At 38.3% G+C, this 17,144-nt stretch overlaps 1 protein-coding gene across 1 annotated transcript in view; it reads left to right on the top strand.

The window, feature by feature from the left end:
• DENND2D (DENN domain containing 2D) overlaps positions 1-17,144 on the top strand; it is a 44,807-nt gene that overhangs the window by 23,179 nt on the left and 4,484 nt on the right. The window contains exons 7-11 of the mRNA XM_058178411.1: positions 5,678-5,826; positions 7,184-7,361; positions 8,036-8,077; positions 9,903-9,987; positions 15,843-16,082. Coding sequence (XP_058034394.1) covers positions 5,678-5,826; positions 7,184-7,361; positions 8,036-8,077; positions 9,903-9,987; positions 15,843-16,082 — 694 coding nt within the window. The remainder of the gene's footprint in view (positions 1-5,677; positions 5,827-7,183; positions 7,362-8,035; positions 8,078-9,902; positions 9,988-15,842; positions 16,083-17,144) is intronic.

The following is a 17,144-nucleotide window of genomic DNA, read 5'->3' as shown; positions in this document are numbered from 1 at the left end:
GTTGAAATTGGTCTCCCAGGACTATTGGAATCAGGAAAAAGTGGCATTCAAGCCAATAAGAGAGTATTAACGACATTGTCCTCGGCTCCAGTTTTGCTTGTCCTGCTTCTATTTTAAGAGGCACATTAAGTATGCATCAGGGCACTTAGAAGATTTTATGCAAAAACTTTGTGTGGCTCAAAGTAATTTATAATGAATAATGTCAGTACCAGAAAGTATTTGGGTCATAGGTTTTGCTATGTAGAATTTCAGAGCTGCTTGTGTGCAGTCCCTACCTTTTACCTGGATAAATTTCATTATGGCTCTTGCATTCTTTTGTGCTTGTAAAATAACATATGCATCTTTGGAGCAATTGTGGCCTGGAGCACTACCCCTGAATATTCAAAACATTTCATTCTATTTAATTCATCTCCTTGATAAGTCATTTAAATTTTTTAGGTTTCCTGGCAAGAACAACCACTTGGTTTTCTGTCATTAATTACCAGCATTACTGCTTTTACGGTAATGGGTAAAAGAACTACACTATTAGCATACAGAAGAACAGAATATCCATTCCTGTAAACTTGGGAGTGGAAACCTGAATTCGGCAATCTACTTGCTAAGAAGTTTAAATAGAGATTAAAAAAGGTGGAGGCTAAAGAATTTTATCTAATTCTCTTTCAAAGGGAGATTGGATTAGTCAAAATACTTAAAGGATTTCTCCTAATTCTTTACAAAAAATATGAAAAATGTCATTTTTGTAAAGTGTTCGAATTAAAAACAGGAGATGCCTATCTATGATTGTATTACTTTAACTTCTCCAAAACATTCCAAAAACCAAATGTTTTTGAAGTGATTTTGAATCAAAAAGTGATTTGAAATCTATATAGGCTATATAAATTGTTGGTCTTGCAGTTATATTTTTTCAATTAGCTGCTATAGGATTTAATATAGAACAGCTGGGATGGAAACTGGCTTGTTCTTTGCCCAGAGTTGATTCTTTCTCTATGAGACTTGTAATTTACTATTCAGATGGAAGGCATAATGTTTATTAATCATAGTAAGCAAATATATAGAGTGATAATTAGCTGTATTCCCTTGCTCCTCCCAATCCCACATTTTAAATATTGATATATTAATGGCACTGCCTCAGTCCTGCCAAATATGACCTGTGTAATTGATATAGGGAGAAAAAAGGGATGCCAATTGGATACCTATTACAGAGGAAAATCCCACTTACCCCACCCCAATTGTTGATTTGGTTCCATTTAGTCATCTTGAGCCAGGTGTGCAAGAGATAGATTACAAAATTATGCCCATTGAGAGAGAGAAAAGGGACAAAGCTTATATAGAATAGAATAGAATTTTATTGGCCAAGTGTGATTGGACACACAAGGAATTTGTCTTGGTGCATATGCTCTCAGTGTACATAAAAGAAAAGATACGTTCATCAAGGTACAACATTTACAACACAATTGATGGTCAATATATCAATATAAATCATAAGGATTGCCAGCAAAATGTTATAGTCATACAGTCATAAGTGGAAAGAGATTGGTGATGGGATATAATGGTCTTGTTTGAAGGAAAAAAAGGATGCTATGACTTCTTAGTGACAGAACCTACCCAATCCCATATTTATTATTTTTATAAATAACTCAAGGCAGCAAACACACACAATACTCCTTCCCCTCCTATTTTCCCTACAAGCACCCTGTGAGTTGAGTTGGGATGATAGAGAGTAACTGGTCCAAAGTCATTCGCCCGGCTTTCAATGCCTAAGACAAGACTAGAACTCACAGTCTTCTGGCTTCTAGCTTGGTGCCTTAACTACTAGATTAATCTGGCTTGGTTTCGCCTAGTAGGTTATTTTAAACCTTGACTTGTTTAGTTAACAAATCTTGAGGATCAAACACTGGATCAGCAGTGGATTGACTTCAGTACATAGGGATTGAATTTGGAGCTCCAACCCCTTCGTTAAGTTATTCACATTTTATATTTTCAAGCATTATCGGCAAAGCATAGCATCATCTTTAGTCATTTTATTAGGTCAAACTATTTCATTAATTTCTCCTTCACTTGATTTCCCTTCACCATCTCAGACAGAATGGAGTTGCCACTAGCGGCACTGCTTAACCTCAATGAGGTTGACAAATTAGGAAATGACCACTGATGTTTTGAAACTGGTTTCATTAAAACAGAGAGTCAAGAAACTGCTGCAGCATGAAAGATTTAGAAGTAAATATGAAAATATTTAATTAATTGAGGATTGAGCAGATGAGAAGCACTGTTTTATGGTTTGCTTCCTGTATACCTGGAGCTCTATGTGCATTGGCTTGGAGAAGCCATGCAGTAGAGTGACTACATTGCTGGACTTGAATCAGGAGATTCAGGTTCAAATCCCCACTTGATCACAGAATTCACTGGGTGGCTGTGGACTTTCCAGCCTAACAAGGGCTTTTATGGGAATTAAAACAGGAAGCACCTATGTAACCTACTTTGAGTTCCTAAGGAAAACACAAGATATGAATTTAGTTGGACCACAGTGTGGTTTAGCAATACACATTTTGGGCCATGGGCTATCTTTGTTTTTTCAGTGTCTGTGTGGAAAACTAGAATACAAGCTAAATTTTTGTTTAATTTAAATGTAAATAAAATAGCATTTGATGGAATTTAATTTAATTAGTATTTAATAATTTTCTGTCATATTAATTTGGTGGCTACTTTAAAACTTATTCTTTATTACACCCAACAAAATAAAACACAGCAAAAGAACAATGTGAAAATATAACTTATAATCACCTCCATATTTAGCAATGCATGAATGCAACTGCTAACTTAGTGACGGTCATACTGTTTTGTGTTTTTTGTTAACCAAGAGGAACTTCATGTAAAACTCATTCAATCATCTAAGAAATGAGGGTTGTTAGTAGTTGCTAAGAGAACAGTAGAATCAAATATGAGTCAGTGATTCGGTATTCCCAAACAGACAGAAGCCCTTTTCACATAAAAGTTTTTCTAGAATCCACAGCTGATGACAAAATACCAGAGTGCAATAATAGGAAATCAATCTTATATCCTAATTGTAGTTGGGTGGTATTTTGCAGATTCAGTTTTCAATTGTACATTAAGGAACTTTGTTTAAGAAATATCATGGTCTATGCTTGTCCTGATTCTCCAGTTCTCTGAGCGATGCATTTAGTAATTGGTGATTGGTAACTGATGCAGACAAATCTTTTCAAGAAATTGGAATGTGTTTTACTGTCAAGTATGATTTCCAGACATAAGTGAGGTTCCTGTGTAATTAATAGTTGTTTAGGAAGAGATTCAGTTTTTGTCTTCCTTGTCACAACAGCACACGAATCCACCACAAAACACAGACTTTCCTTGCTCTGTTGCATTGTCTTCTGTGTGATTTGCTCTACTGACTTCCTGTTTTGGTATTAGAGTTTTCTCTCTGTCAACTATCAAACAATGACATTTTGGTATTTGGTTTCCTGGCTTGCTCAGTGCTTCATGCAACTGGAGGAGTTTGATGGGGGGTGCAGAACATATTCTTCAAAAGCATCTGTATATTTCTATTAGCCTTATATGGGCATAGAAAACGACTTTGTACCAGCCTCGTGTTGAACTGACTTTCTGAGAAAACAGATTATTTTAACCACTGCACCAATACAATAGCAAAAGCCTGAAAATTTGGGCAAGTCTTAATGAATAGTGGAGAGGGGAGAAGGCATACTCAAGGAAAAAAACAAAAAACCCCCAAACAAACAAAAGAAAAACAAAAAAAGTGCAAAACTCCTCTTCCAGTTTTTTTCAAATTATACATATGCATCTCTCCCTATATCAAAAAGTTGATAGAATGACTAATTTTATAAATGCATGGCTATTTCCTGGGCCAAAACAAATATAAGTAGTGACTCTACACCAGTGTGATTTGTTTCAATAGTATGAACCTAGTCACTATGTTTTTTGCAAACTGTAGCCCATAATTTAGTGTTATGGATTGGTAAATCAAATCATTTTTCAAATCAAATTTATCTAGTCTAGTGAAAAGAAGGACTAGGAGTGACATGATAGTAGTGTTCCAATACTTTAGGGCCGTGATGGCGAACCTATAGCACACGTGCCACAAATGGCATGTGTAGCATATCAATGGGCACGTGAGTTCAACTCAGCGTGTGCCAGCCAGCTGATTTTTGGGCCTTCTGGGCCCACCAGAAGTAGGGAAACATGCTGTTTCCTGCCTCCGGAGGGCCTTGGAGGGGTGGGGAAGGCCCATTTTTCTCTCTCCCCAGGCTCCAGAGCCTTTCTAGGAGCTTGGGGAGGGCAAAAACGGCCTTGCCCACCCCTCCAGAGGCCAGAAACGGCCCATTTGCCAACTTCTGGTGGGACTTTTCACTGGCAGAGCATTGCAGGAATCTGTTGCAGATGAAAACAGAGCTTGGGAGTCTGTTTTCACTGGCAGAGTGCTTGGGCCACCACCACCACCCAACATGAGTGAAGTTGAGCTGACCATGCCCCCTCTGGCCACACCCATACCGGCCACCCGAGGTCAAACACAGCCCTGATGTGGCACTCAATGAAATTGAGTTTGACACCTCTGTGCTATAGTGTGTGAATATAATGATGTCCCTCTTCCACGTGTGCATCTGCACTCCCATCTTCTTTTGCATAGCTACAAGGAGGTGATTGATACTTATTTCTTAACCGATCTGGATTACAGCTGAATTTGTGAGAGCCGAGGCTAGAATCATTAATTGCCAAGCTGGAAATTACATTATATAAGTATGTAATCATTACTAAGTATTAATACTAAGGCCTGTTCTAACTACACATTTATTCATAAAGGCAAGAAGAAGATTAAATCCAAACGCAATAAAAGTCATTTATATCTTTTTACTGGCAGTAGGCAATCAACTCATGAGCATAGCTTCATTCTTACCCTCAATAAACATTCCAGTCTAGTGGAGCTGCCTTTGAATTTCTGTCACGCTTGGCTGAAATGTTGAGCTAAGTCACAAAATGTCAAGAGATCCATGACTTATTGCGGGTCAGGATAGCCTGACAGATATTGAGAAGGAGAGCTGTGTTTGTTTATGATACGATAGTCAAAAATGAGAAGAGTCTAGTTAGTAGTATCTTTTCCAACTCAGAATTGTGTTAAATTGCATAATGTTAGCTACATTTCTCTTCATCAACTCACTGAGGCACCTGATGAAGTGAGATGTAACTCTTGATATTTTATGAAAATACATGCTTTTTAGTAAAGCGTTAGTCTGCAAAGGTGCTTTCAGGTGCTTCCAGGTTTTTGTCACAATTAGAAAAACATTCATTAATTTAAACAGTGGCTTATTTGAGCCAAGCAGAATAAACACATTTTAATTTGATACGGATTTAGATGAAAAAATATTTTAGACTTACCAGAGTTCCTCCAAATTTCTACATAATGTAGAACTCAGGCATACCACAGGCAAATATGAGAGCCTGCAACTTGTTACAATTACCTCATTGCGCTAAGCCATATTTTAGCATTGCCTCCTATTTTAGGTACTAAGGGTGTAATTACAGCTGTCATAACCATTCATTCAGAACTGGGGAAAAATGCATCTTAATCCCAGTGAAAATTATTATTTTTTAGAAAATGGTATTCAACCATGATTAATATGTTAACTTTATCCTGTTGTCATGTTTTTAGCAAATTGAGCTGACCCGGCCATTGGATTCTCACCTGGAGCATGTGGAATTTCAGGCCCTTTTAAAGTGCCTCAGTCCTGAGAAGATACTTCTGATATTTGCCTCTGTAGTTCTGGAAAGACGGATAGTCTTCCTGGCTGATGAGCTTAGGTAAATGCTAAGCCTAAGGAAGCAATTTTGTGCTTGTCCCATTGAAATCAATAAGTCAGTTGTACTTCACCAGTCAGTAGGACCGGAGCATAGCATTTACTCTGGATTAGGTTTCCATTTTATAACTTGCTGTTATTTTGGTTTTTTCATTTGTGAAATGTCCCTATGGCAGATGAATAAATATATATAGGTTTCCTTTTTATATGTATAACATAAATATTTTGATATGACCTGGTGGTTGGGACATTTTAAGGTTAGAAGGTTAGGTTAGACAGAATATTCTTTATTGACATATTCTTTATTGGCCAAGTGTGATTGAGCACACAAGGAATTTGTCTCCGGTGCATAAGCTCTTAATGTACATACCCTGTTTCCCCCAAAATAAGACATCCCCTGATAATAAGCCCAATCAGGCTTTTGAGCGCATGGCTATAAGGCCAAGCGCTTATTTCAAGATTCAAAAAAAAATATAAGACAGGGTCTTATTTTTGGGGAAACATGATACAAATAACAAAGTGATAAATCGTAAGATACAAACAACAAGGTGATAAATTGTAAGATACCAATAGCAGAAGAAGGAAAGATGAGAAGGATAATAGCAATACAGCCCTACTATATGGGTAAATATCCTTAGGCATAAGACAGTGCTGTGGGAATTAGGTGTTTAGCAGAGGGATGGCATGGGGAAAAACTGTTCTGGAGCTATTGGAGATTGCAAGCTTCCCCGGTCCTTGCTAAGAATAATCGCAGAATGAGGCAGAAATATATTTCACTGTTAGGAGCATAATTAAAGGTAAAGGTTCCCCTCGCACATACGTGCTAGTCGTTGCCGACTCTAGGGGGCGGTGCTCATCTCCTTTTCAAAGCCGAAGAGCCAGCGCTGTCCGAAGACATCTCCGTGGTCATGTGGCCGGCATGACTCAATGCCAAAGGCGCACGGAATGCTATTACCTTCCCACCAAAGGTGGTCCCTATTTTTTCTAGTTGCATTTTTACGTGCTTTCGAAACTGCGAGGTTGCAGAAGCTGGGACAAGTAACGGGAGCTCACCCCGTTACACGGCAGCACTAGGGATTCAAACCGCTGAGCTGCCGACCTTTCGATCGCCAAGCTAAACGTCCTAGCCCCTGAGCCACCGCATCCCTACTAGGAGCATAATTAGATTTGTATATTTTTAAAATCAGTAATACAGTATTGTAATCAATCCTTTAAGACAGCAGTGGCAATGTATTTAAACAATGAAATAATAAACCTGCAAAGGGTATTTATGAACCAAATAAACTGATTATTTAGATATACACTCCTTAGCTTTAAAATATTATTTACTATTTTACTCTGTAATGTTGGCTTCCTTTCAGCTCCCTCTCCACGTGCATTCACTCAGCTGCTGCTCTTCTTTACCCATTTACTTGGGCCCATACATACATCCCAGTGGTTCCAGAGAAACTTCTCAGCACAGTCTGCTGTCCTACACCATTTATGGTTGGGATCCAAAAGCGCTACCTGGCAGAGGTTCTGGATCAGCCTATGGAAGAGGTACAGTCTTGCATGTTTCCAAAGATAGTTGAATGGACCAAACATTTGCTATATCTCTGGGACAAACACCAGCACAAAGATTGGCAGTGGTGATATTTCTATATGTTCTTAATGTTCCTAATCATCCCTATCAATTACTTAGTCAACTACATTTGTTTTAGCCTTAGGCCCCATTTAAACCTGCTGTTTACTCAGGCATTGGAGTAGTGTGGTGGGAGCCTGTAGTTGGTTGTTAGGGCAGCACCAACCTTTATGGCTTGGCGGGCCAGTGGGAGTGGGTGGGGGGGGGGAGAGGCAAGCTGACCAATGCAACAGGTGGGCCAGTGCGTATGTGTGCACCAGCCTTTCACTCGAGTGAGTCGCCGGAATGCCACGCAAGCAACTCGACTCATGAGCAGTGGGCTAGTGTAAAAAGGCTCCACTTGTGCGAATTGAGCTGTGCGTGCGTGTGCTGGCCCACCGCTCATGTGAACTGGCCATGGCCTGGTAGTGGGTCACAGCCCAGGGGTTGGGAATCCCTGTGTTAGGGCACTCTGGGAGGATGATTAAGACACTGGGCTTTTAGTTTTTGTCATATGGTTTTTGTGATTTACAGTTGTGGGCCACCCAGTTTAAACATGGGTGGCCCTACAAATTGTTTAAATACACAAATCTAAGTACTGTTTCTTTTTTAGGTGTTGCTTGTAGATCTGTCCCAAGGAGTATTCTTAAAAATGGTAAGTTCCATCCAAGTCCTATATTGTAGCCACTTGTGGAACTTAGATCTGCACTTCTAGGCAATGATGTAAAATCCATCCTGTTCAGTTTCTTCTCAGAATTGTAGCTCTGCTTCAATTGCTTGGTGGCCACTCATTTTAAGCAGCAACAGCTTACAACATTTTTCTTCTGACAGCTTCCCTCTCTCTCTCCCTACCCGCCCCACCCATGCCTGTCTATTTATAATACCCACTGAAAGCTACAGGGCAAGTTAGCAAAAATGCAGTGATATTACTAGAACTGGTCGAGATAAAATTTTGTCCCCCTTTTAGGGGCTAGTTCTTCAAAAATACAAAATGGGCAGATTAATTTTGTAGATTTGGTACTAAATTTGGGCACCATTATTTTGGAGCTCCTTAGGGCAATGATGGTGAACCTATGGCACATGTGCCAGAGGTGGCACACAGTGCCCCCTCTGTGGGTACGTGAGCCTTCAACCCAGATCAGCTCCAACGTGAATGCATGTGTGCCTTCCGCCAGCCAGCTGGTTTTCGGGTCTCTGCAGTGCATGTGCAGAAGGGCAGATGCATGTGGGGGGGCTGCACACAGATGTGCAGGATGGGGTGCATGTGGGGGTCCGTGCACACGTGCAGGGGAGGGACATGTGCAGGGGCAGGACACGTGCGGGCCGCACGTACATGTGGGAGGCAGGGCACTTGTGGGGGATGGGGTCACATGTGGGGTGGGCGCATGTGTGGGGGCCGCACACACATTGCATTTTGGGGGTTTGCATGCACGCGCTTTGGGCACTCAGTTTGAAAAAGGTTAGCCATCACTGCCCTAGGGTAATTAAAATGAAGCCAGAAGCATATTCAGTAGATGAAAATTTCTATAGTTCAGGATTGAAGTATGAAGTTCTTGATGCTGTCTGGGCTTGGTTGTTTGTTTGCAGAGATTTCATTATCCAAATAGGTAATATCATCAGTGCTTGAAGAAGTTACTAAATTAGGTAATGTATTATCTTCTAGCAGATAATCAAGCTCAGAGAGCACCAACCCTCCACAAAATAAATGTGGTCTACTCCTGATTTGTACTCTCTTGATATCTTTTCCTTATTACCTATTTTCTTCTTTCTTAAATCTATTTCATCTCTCCCTCTCTTCAATATTTCTTGGTTAATTTTGCTGACTTTACTTTGCTCCTGTTCTTTCCCAATTTCAGGTTATGGTTGTCTCCTATTCTTGGATTGCTTTGAAAAACGGGCTATTAATATTTCAATTAGCTATCCTCCCTTTACTTACAGTATCATCGATCTATCACTGTTTGCTGATGTTTCCCATGACATATGAGAAAGCTCTTCCTCTTTATTATCTAAATTCCAGCTTGTCTGAATTCTTCTTGATGTTCTTTCAGGGTCAAGGGATAACTGTCCAGATGGCAGCCTATCTATAACTCATGCTAAAAATAGCTTTAGTGCATGGATGTGAAACTCGCTGCGTCACGTTGCCATCACGTGATTATTTTTTTTTGTTTACATTTATACCCCGCCCTTCTCCGAAGACTCAGGGCGGCTTACAATGTATAAGGCAATACGTGATGTATTGCAGTGTTTTTTCCTTTCGCGAAGATGGGGTGGGCATGGTCTGCATGTGATGCATCTGGCCATGGGCCACCAGTTTGATACCCCTGCTTTAGTGAGTTAACAGTAAGACCACTTTCTTCTTGAGTGTTTCTTCTTGAGTGTCTCCAGGTGTTGTGAGGAACTGTGGATCTTTCACTATGCTGCAAGTGCTAATTTGCAAGAGTTGGCTATTGATGTAACTTCCCTCTTTAATAATTCTACAGGTTGGAGATGAGGAGGAGATTTTGCCACCGAAGTTGAGAAGTGAAATGTTGCAGTCTTTGCCAACAATGAATAACAACATCCAGAGTAAGGTCATTCTCTGTACCAGCCTTGCCTAGCCAGCTGTCTGTCATCATCATTAGATCTCAGATCCCCTAATTCCCCTCTAGTATGGCTATTGGTTGGAAACTGTGGAAAGAAATGCAACATATTTGAAGGCATCGGGCTGGAGGAAGATGCTTAAAGCATAGAAAACAATGAGTTTTAATAAATTTGTGTGCTTTGTTTGCTAACATAAAAATGCTCTTGGAATAAATAGTTCATATGGAGCGGAACATTTTATGTGTAACTTGTTTTAGGTATGCTATATTGTTTCACTTTGAGGGATGTCCTGCCAAGAATAATGAAAAGTTTCTGAAGCATGGTTAGTCAGCATCTCCTTGATATAAGAAAAAATGTTATATGTTATCAGAAGTGGCTGCAGATTCCTAAATTCAGGAAATTTTTAAAAAATGGCACTGCGAAAATGAACGTGTATTTAGACTAGCTGCATAAAAGAAGTATGTAGCTTATTTGTAAATGGATACCTTCTTTATTTCTCTCAAGAAATCTTGCAGAAAATTATAAACTGAAATTACAGACTCTTATTTTTAAAAAGGATCCTAGCTTTATTTAAATCTCATTAAAATTCTAACAAAAATGTTGTGCTTGAATAATTAAAATGTCTCAATCAGTAGTAGATAATGAACAGATGAATTCATATATTACCTTTTTATTTAAGAAAGAATTGAAGAAGCTTCTTGGATGAGAAGTGAAACAAAGAAAGGAAAAACAAAGGAAGTCCAGTTGCCTCTTGAAAAAGGACTTTTAGGTTTAAGGAAGCAATGAGCTGTGATGTTAAGAGATGTGATGTTATCTTGTTCTGACATTGTTCTGGTTCCATGTGATGGTTCATGGTTTGACTATGTGAAGGAGCTTGTTTTAAGAGTGAATGCAACCAAACTGAAGACGTTTTTCATTTTTGTGTTACCCGATTATCTGCTAGTCCATTGCTGAGAAGGAGACATGATTTTTAGTTAGTATGTAGAATTTGAATGATGGAAACTAAAACATTGTTGACTAAACAGTACCCTAAAGCACACCTTTTATTGTGCAGAGAAATTGAAAGATACAGCAGTTAGAAAAAAATAGTGTTGTGGTTAAAGTAAATAGATCTATCTGTTGGGTTAATTGTTATCACTGAAGAAAAGTCATCACTCAGAGTTTGTTCTGAGATACCTTATGGAAGGTATAGCAGGGTAGTATTTTTTTCAGTTCCTGCATTGGTGGAGGTCCAAAGTCAAAAGTATAGTGATTATTCTAAATTTAAAAAGATAAGGGCTGGCAATTAATTTAGATTAATCATCTGCATCATGTTCATTTATACTTGATAGGTACTTCCTTGGCTATCAGATTCAGGTAGAACTGGTCTATCCAGGCCATTTATTTCGAAGTAATGTTGACAGAGCCACCTCTTGCATGACAATAATAGTGATTAGGTGAGCAATAGTAAAAGCACTTTTTCTCAATATGTGAATTGTCTCTATGGAGACAATCAAAATAGACTTTTCTGTAGAGCATTTAAGGGGTAATGCTGTGAATTTTATTGAGGGTTAGGTATCATTAAACTATTGAGTATTAGGGTATGTTGAATTTTTTTGTTTGTTTTAGGTGATGGATGTTATGCGTATACTTGTAAACTTCAGAAATTCTATGTGGAATCAGTTGTAGCACTGTAAGCACTATAAATAAATAGATAACATTTCACTAAAGTAATAAGGTAAATATTTTAGACTTTCTTTTAGTGTACCACTGAAATGTTTCAGCAGAAAAATAATGAAATGTTTGATGATATATCTGATGCTCATTTTATGTTAAATATTATGATTATGATCTTCTCCATATGAGAAGATCTTGACATATTGAAGGTAGTGATAGAAAGAACCCAATAGGAGAGTGATAAATTTAACTTAAATAATATCCAGTCTCAGGTGAATGAGATACATGAGCATTTCATCAGAAGTAATTAAAAACTTAAGATTGAACTAATATGCCAATAGTAGGATGCTCAGATTTCTTGCACAATATATTCCCAATGAAGCAGAAACAACTCTATCTCAATAAAGCTATGTAATAATACTATATGGCAATGATTTGTAGATTAAGATAGGGCGTTGCAAGATATAAAAACAATATTGTATATAGTAAAGTTTTATGATCCTAGAAAATCAGTTATTCAGTTACATCTAAGATTGATTAGATGTTTGCTTTCTTTAAAAAAAGATCCCTCATGAACTTTGACTGAAGCGGAATAAAGTATGCCTAGGTATATAAAAAAATGCCATTTGTTCTAAGATATATCATCAATGTTCCTGATTTGTATTCTGTCAAGCCATGGCTAGCTAAAATGGTTTTGCAGACCGTTGAGAAGGTGGTGGCTTGTTTCACATTCAAAACAAAACATTGACCTCACTTTGTATTTAGTCTTCTGAGAAATTTATTTAAAAATGTAAGGGTGGATTAGTTGATTTCATCACCCAAATCAATGTTTGGAATTAAAGGCTTTTACTTGGGTAGTACCATCAGAATGGCTTAGAAATGTTTAAAGTAACTAGAGCCTGTTTTGCAACAATTACATTGGTCTATGAAAGATTTAATTTCTGTATAAGGTTTCTAGTGATGGCTGGGAGTAAGATATGTAATATGTAAAAGTCCGTAGTAATATGAAAACAGAAATGCTTAGTTGCTTTCATAAAATACATCAAGAGTTGCATTATGTGTCAGTAATTGGGAAACTATGCATTTAGCAAGGATGACGCACTATGTAGAAAATGTGCTGAACAGTGCAAGCTTTGTCTAGAGCCAGAGGCCAAGTAACAAACAAAAAAACATTGTTATCATGAAATTCTAGATGTATCATGGTGTAAAATAGCTGATGGCATTTGTTAATTTGGTAGGCATAGTTGCTTTCAGTGAATTCAGAAAAGAATTTGTCAGATAAGTCAAGTCAGTAAGTATTTTAAAATTGCAGATGTAATTTGCTAGTTATATATTCTACATCACGCTGTATGTACAGATATTCCATTTTGCCATAGAAAAATAGCATAATTTAAAAGGTCTTGGAACAATATTAACACAGTCCAGTTTAAGATATCCTCAGCCAAATTGAATGGGGACTGGACAATGAACAGTAAGCAATTGAACAATAAAAAATGAATAGTATTTTATAAAACTGTAAGGAACAGGTAAGAAAGTTTGTTAAGTTTTAGTGGAAGTTTGGAATAGAGTATTGATTGGCGTGGAGTTCTCCCTGGTGTAGTTTTTGATGGACCACATATTGAGGACAACCTATTTGTCTGTTCATATAACTCTTCAACCTAAGATTCTTCAGGACCTGTTCTGGTTGCAGGGAAAGCAGAGAAAATGTTAAGATCAACAGCAAAGTTGCTTTAACAGACTTTAAAGCATGAGACTGTGTCTTCGTGAAAATAGCAAAAAGTTGTCACCTGACAAAAAACAATAAAACCATAGCAATTGCATTATGTTGAGAATTCAAAAGGAAATAAATATTGACAGAGGACCCCTGAGAGACAACTGTAGAATCTCAAATTTAGATCAGAGAAATCTTGGATTGGCAAACAGAATTTGAAACTTAGCTGCAGTAGACAACTGCAAGTAGAATATGGCTTCCAACAGCAATGGTTTCAGCAGTTAGCTCTAATTCACAATTGCCAGAAGCCGAAAGAAGTGAAGGTTTGGACAAGTTCCAGAACATCAAACTCAGAATTGGAAGTAACAATGGTAGGCTAAACATAGGAGTGGATGCCAAATTCAATGTCCTGTTCATTGTCCAGAATTAAGATAGTTTAAAAATATTTAAAGCATATTTTGATCCTATTTTAATAATATATGTAAATATATAGTTAATGTAGAATGTAATGTTGACCTTTCCTTATGGGGAATAATTAAAGTGGAAATATGTGGTATGTTTCTGATATGTTAAAGGGTGCCTTTCAAAATAAATAGGTTATGTTAAAAAGTTGGGTGGAATAGTATATGTGCAGCTTGCCATATGCTGTTGTGTTTCATTTTTTGAGGTTGAAAAGTATTTGATGCATACCAAATGAGCCCTTCCTGTACCGGGTCATGTCTACTTTGAAGGGAATTATTTGCATGTATATCACATAAAATTGTTTGCTTCAAGCAAAGACAGTGGTGCAGAGAGCTGATTGAGAGGTACAGCCTGAAATTGCAGTTGATAAGAAAGGCCAAATTATATGCCTATTTGATTTGACTCATGTGGAATTTAGTTAACAAGTTAACCTTATTCTGCCTGGTACACCAGCTAAAGCAAACTTTACATCCTGACTCACCTACACATTTCTCAGCTATCAGGGAGACAATTGTAGTATTATCTTGCATGTTCATAGACAGCCAATTACTAAAAAATCCATTTGGAAAAGCCTCCACATTAACAAGCTGAGAAAAAAAATTCTGACATGAAAACAATGCCACTGTTCAGATTTCTGTCACTGTGTTCCATTCCTTTCCAATAAGTTTTGTTAAAAGGAAACTCTAGTTTTCAGTTTTAGCCAGCTGCCTAGAGGCTGACATTAAATAAGAGGGTGATGTAAAATATAAATGTTCATGCCATTTCCCTGTGTCTTATAGGCCCAGGAACTTTTAGAACACAATAAATGACGCATTCAGTGAAGAAAAATTCAAACACGAAATAGAATGTATTTGTGACATTGGTTTTTCAAATTCATTTTGATAACATCTTGAGTCTAATCCATCCAGCTGATAACATCTTGAGTCTAATCCATCCAGGACAAGTTACTTGTAACATGTAGTATAGAATACAACTCTCCAGCTGCATATTTACCATTTACTCGGTGATATTAAGATAAGGGGAATGATAAAGATATCACCAATCTACCATAAGTAAAGTGTGCAATTCATAGAAGTTAAATCATGAGAACAGCTTTTTGTTTAATAATTATTGGCTAAAATAACTAAATGATGGTGATTTGATTTGTAGCTTAAAATTAAGCCTTGGTTTCAGGAAGATTTGTTGCAATGTATTTCATGAAATAACAAGACAGAAAGAGTGAATTTGTAGAATTTCATGGCTGGGGTTAATAAAATTGGAGGGCTTTTAATTTTTTTAAGCTAAATCATTTTTCTACATTTTACAGAAATTAGCAAAATCTTTCTTTTGCAGCCATGTGCTTATTCATATTAGTATTTTCATAGCTTTTAATCTGATAATGACCTGTTCCCTATCTCCTACCAGATCTCCCAATGCCCATGCTTTGGCATTATAGTGGTGCCTATATTCCCTGCCTTTATTCCCCCAATGGCAGCCCCATTCCAAAATCCAGGCCCCTCAATCCTTATGGATTATGAATAATCCATATTCTCAACAGCTATCCTGGCATTCTGAGGCACTTTAGCATCACTAGATTGTTATTAATGAATGGGTGTAATGTGCGGATTAAAATTTTAAGACTTATATCTGATTGAAAAGGAAAGGCCGACTAGTTTCACAATTCTGGAAGCACCTCAAATCTTCATTTGAGGCATTATACACTATTTTTTATTTGATGGCATCTGTGTTGTAAATGTTGTACCTTGATGAACGTATCTTTTCTTTTATGTACACTGAGAGCATATGCACCAAGACAAATTCCTTGTGTGTCCAATCACACTTGGCCAATAAAATTCTATTCTATTCTATTCTATTCTATTCTATATGAGGGCATTCTAAATTGGCTTCCATGTGACAGCTGTGTCAATGTCCCAGTTAATGTGATTTGTAGAATTTTCTGAAGTAGCACTTCAAGTTTTAAGATAGGGAAGGTATTTCTGTTGACATGCACTCTCTCCTCTTCTTTTTTAAGCATCTGAGGAATTCAATACACATGTCTCGGACACCTTTATACAATTCTTTGTGAGGATGATTGGTCACTATCCGGCACATATCAAATGGAGCAGAAATGGCACAGGCAGCTTCCAAGAACAATCATTTTGCAAGGCTATCACCTCTAAGACCAACCGCAGATTTGTGAAAAAATTTGTTAAGACTCAAATGTTCTCATTATTTATTCAAGAAGCAGAAAAAAGCAAGAAGTGCATAGAAGGTAAATTCCTAGGCCCTAGTGGCCATGTATTTTTTTGCCTTGACATTACATTCCAACCACAAAGAGATGATTCCTTAGCTAGCAGAAACTTTTCACAGAATAGATTGAAGATAGTAGTCATGCCCTAACCCAACTTCTAAAGGTAAATAGATCGTTAGAATACCAACACCTCCTTTTTTTTTGCTGAAAATATACTGTAATCTTCCACCATATGCTAGCTTGGCATCATTTGACATTTTATTTATTTATTTATTATTTCAATTTCTATACCGCCCTTCTCCCGAAGGACTCAGGGCGGTTTACAGCCAACTAAGAACAACCAATACAAAAATTAAAAACAAATTTAAAAGATTAATTTAAATAGGCTGAAAATTCTAAAAACTATTAAAAAACCCCATTAAAAAACTATTAGGCCAGTCCTGCACGATGAAATAAAAGTCTTCAACTCACGCCGGAAGGCCCGGAGGTCAGGGAGTTGGCGTATCCCTGGGGGTAGCTTGCTCCAGAGGGCTGGAGCCCCCGCAGAGAAGGCCCTCCCCCTGGGGGTCGCCAGTCGACATTGTCTGGCCGACGGCACCCTGAGGAGACCCTCTCTGTGGAAGGGCACTGATCGATGGGAGGACACCAGTAACAGTAGGCAGTCCCGTAAGTAACCCGGTCCTAAGCCTTGGAGCGCTTTAAAGGTGAGAACCAACACCTTGAATTGCACCCGGAAGGCAACCGGAAGCCAGTGCAGCCTGCGCAGGATAGGTGTTATATGGGAGCTTCGAGCCGCTCCCTCAATCACCCGCGCGGCCGCATTCTGGACCAGTTGAAGCCTCCGGGTACTCTTCAAGGGGAGCCCCATGTAGAGAGCATTGCAGTAATTCAGGCGGGAAGTGACGAGGGCGTGAGTGACTGTGCAAAGGGAATCCCGATCCAAGAAGGGACGTAACTGGCGTATCAGGCGAACCTGATAAAAAGATCCTCTGGCGATGGCTGTCATATGTTCTTCTAACGACAGCCGTGCATCCAGAAGGACGCCTAGATTACGAACCTTCTCCGTGGGGGCCAAAGACTCGC

The sequence above is a fragment of the Ahaetulla prasina genome, chromosome 3, assembly GCF_028640845.1.
Source record: "Ahaetulla prasina isolate Xishuangbanna chromosome 3, ASM2864084v1, whole genome shotgun sequence".
Classification (NCBI taxonomy): Eukaryota; Metazoa; Chordata; class Lepidosauria; order Squamata; family Colubridae; genus Ahaetulla; species Ahaetulla prasina.
The sequence above is the reverse complement of the archived record's forward strand: the minus strand, read 5'-3'. Positions and strand labels throughout refer to the sequence as shown.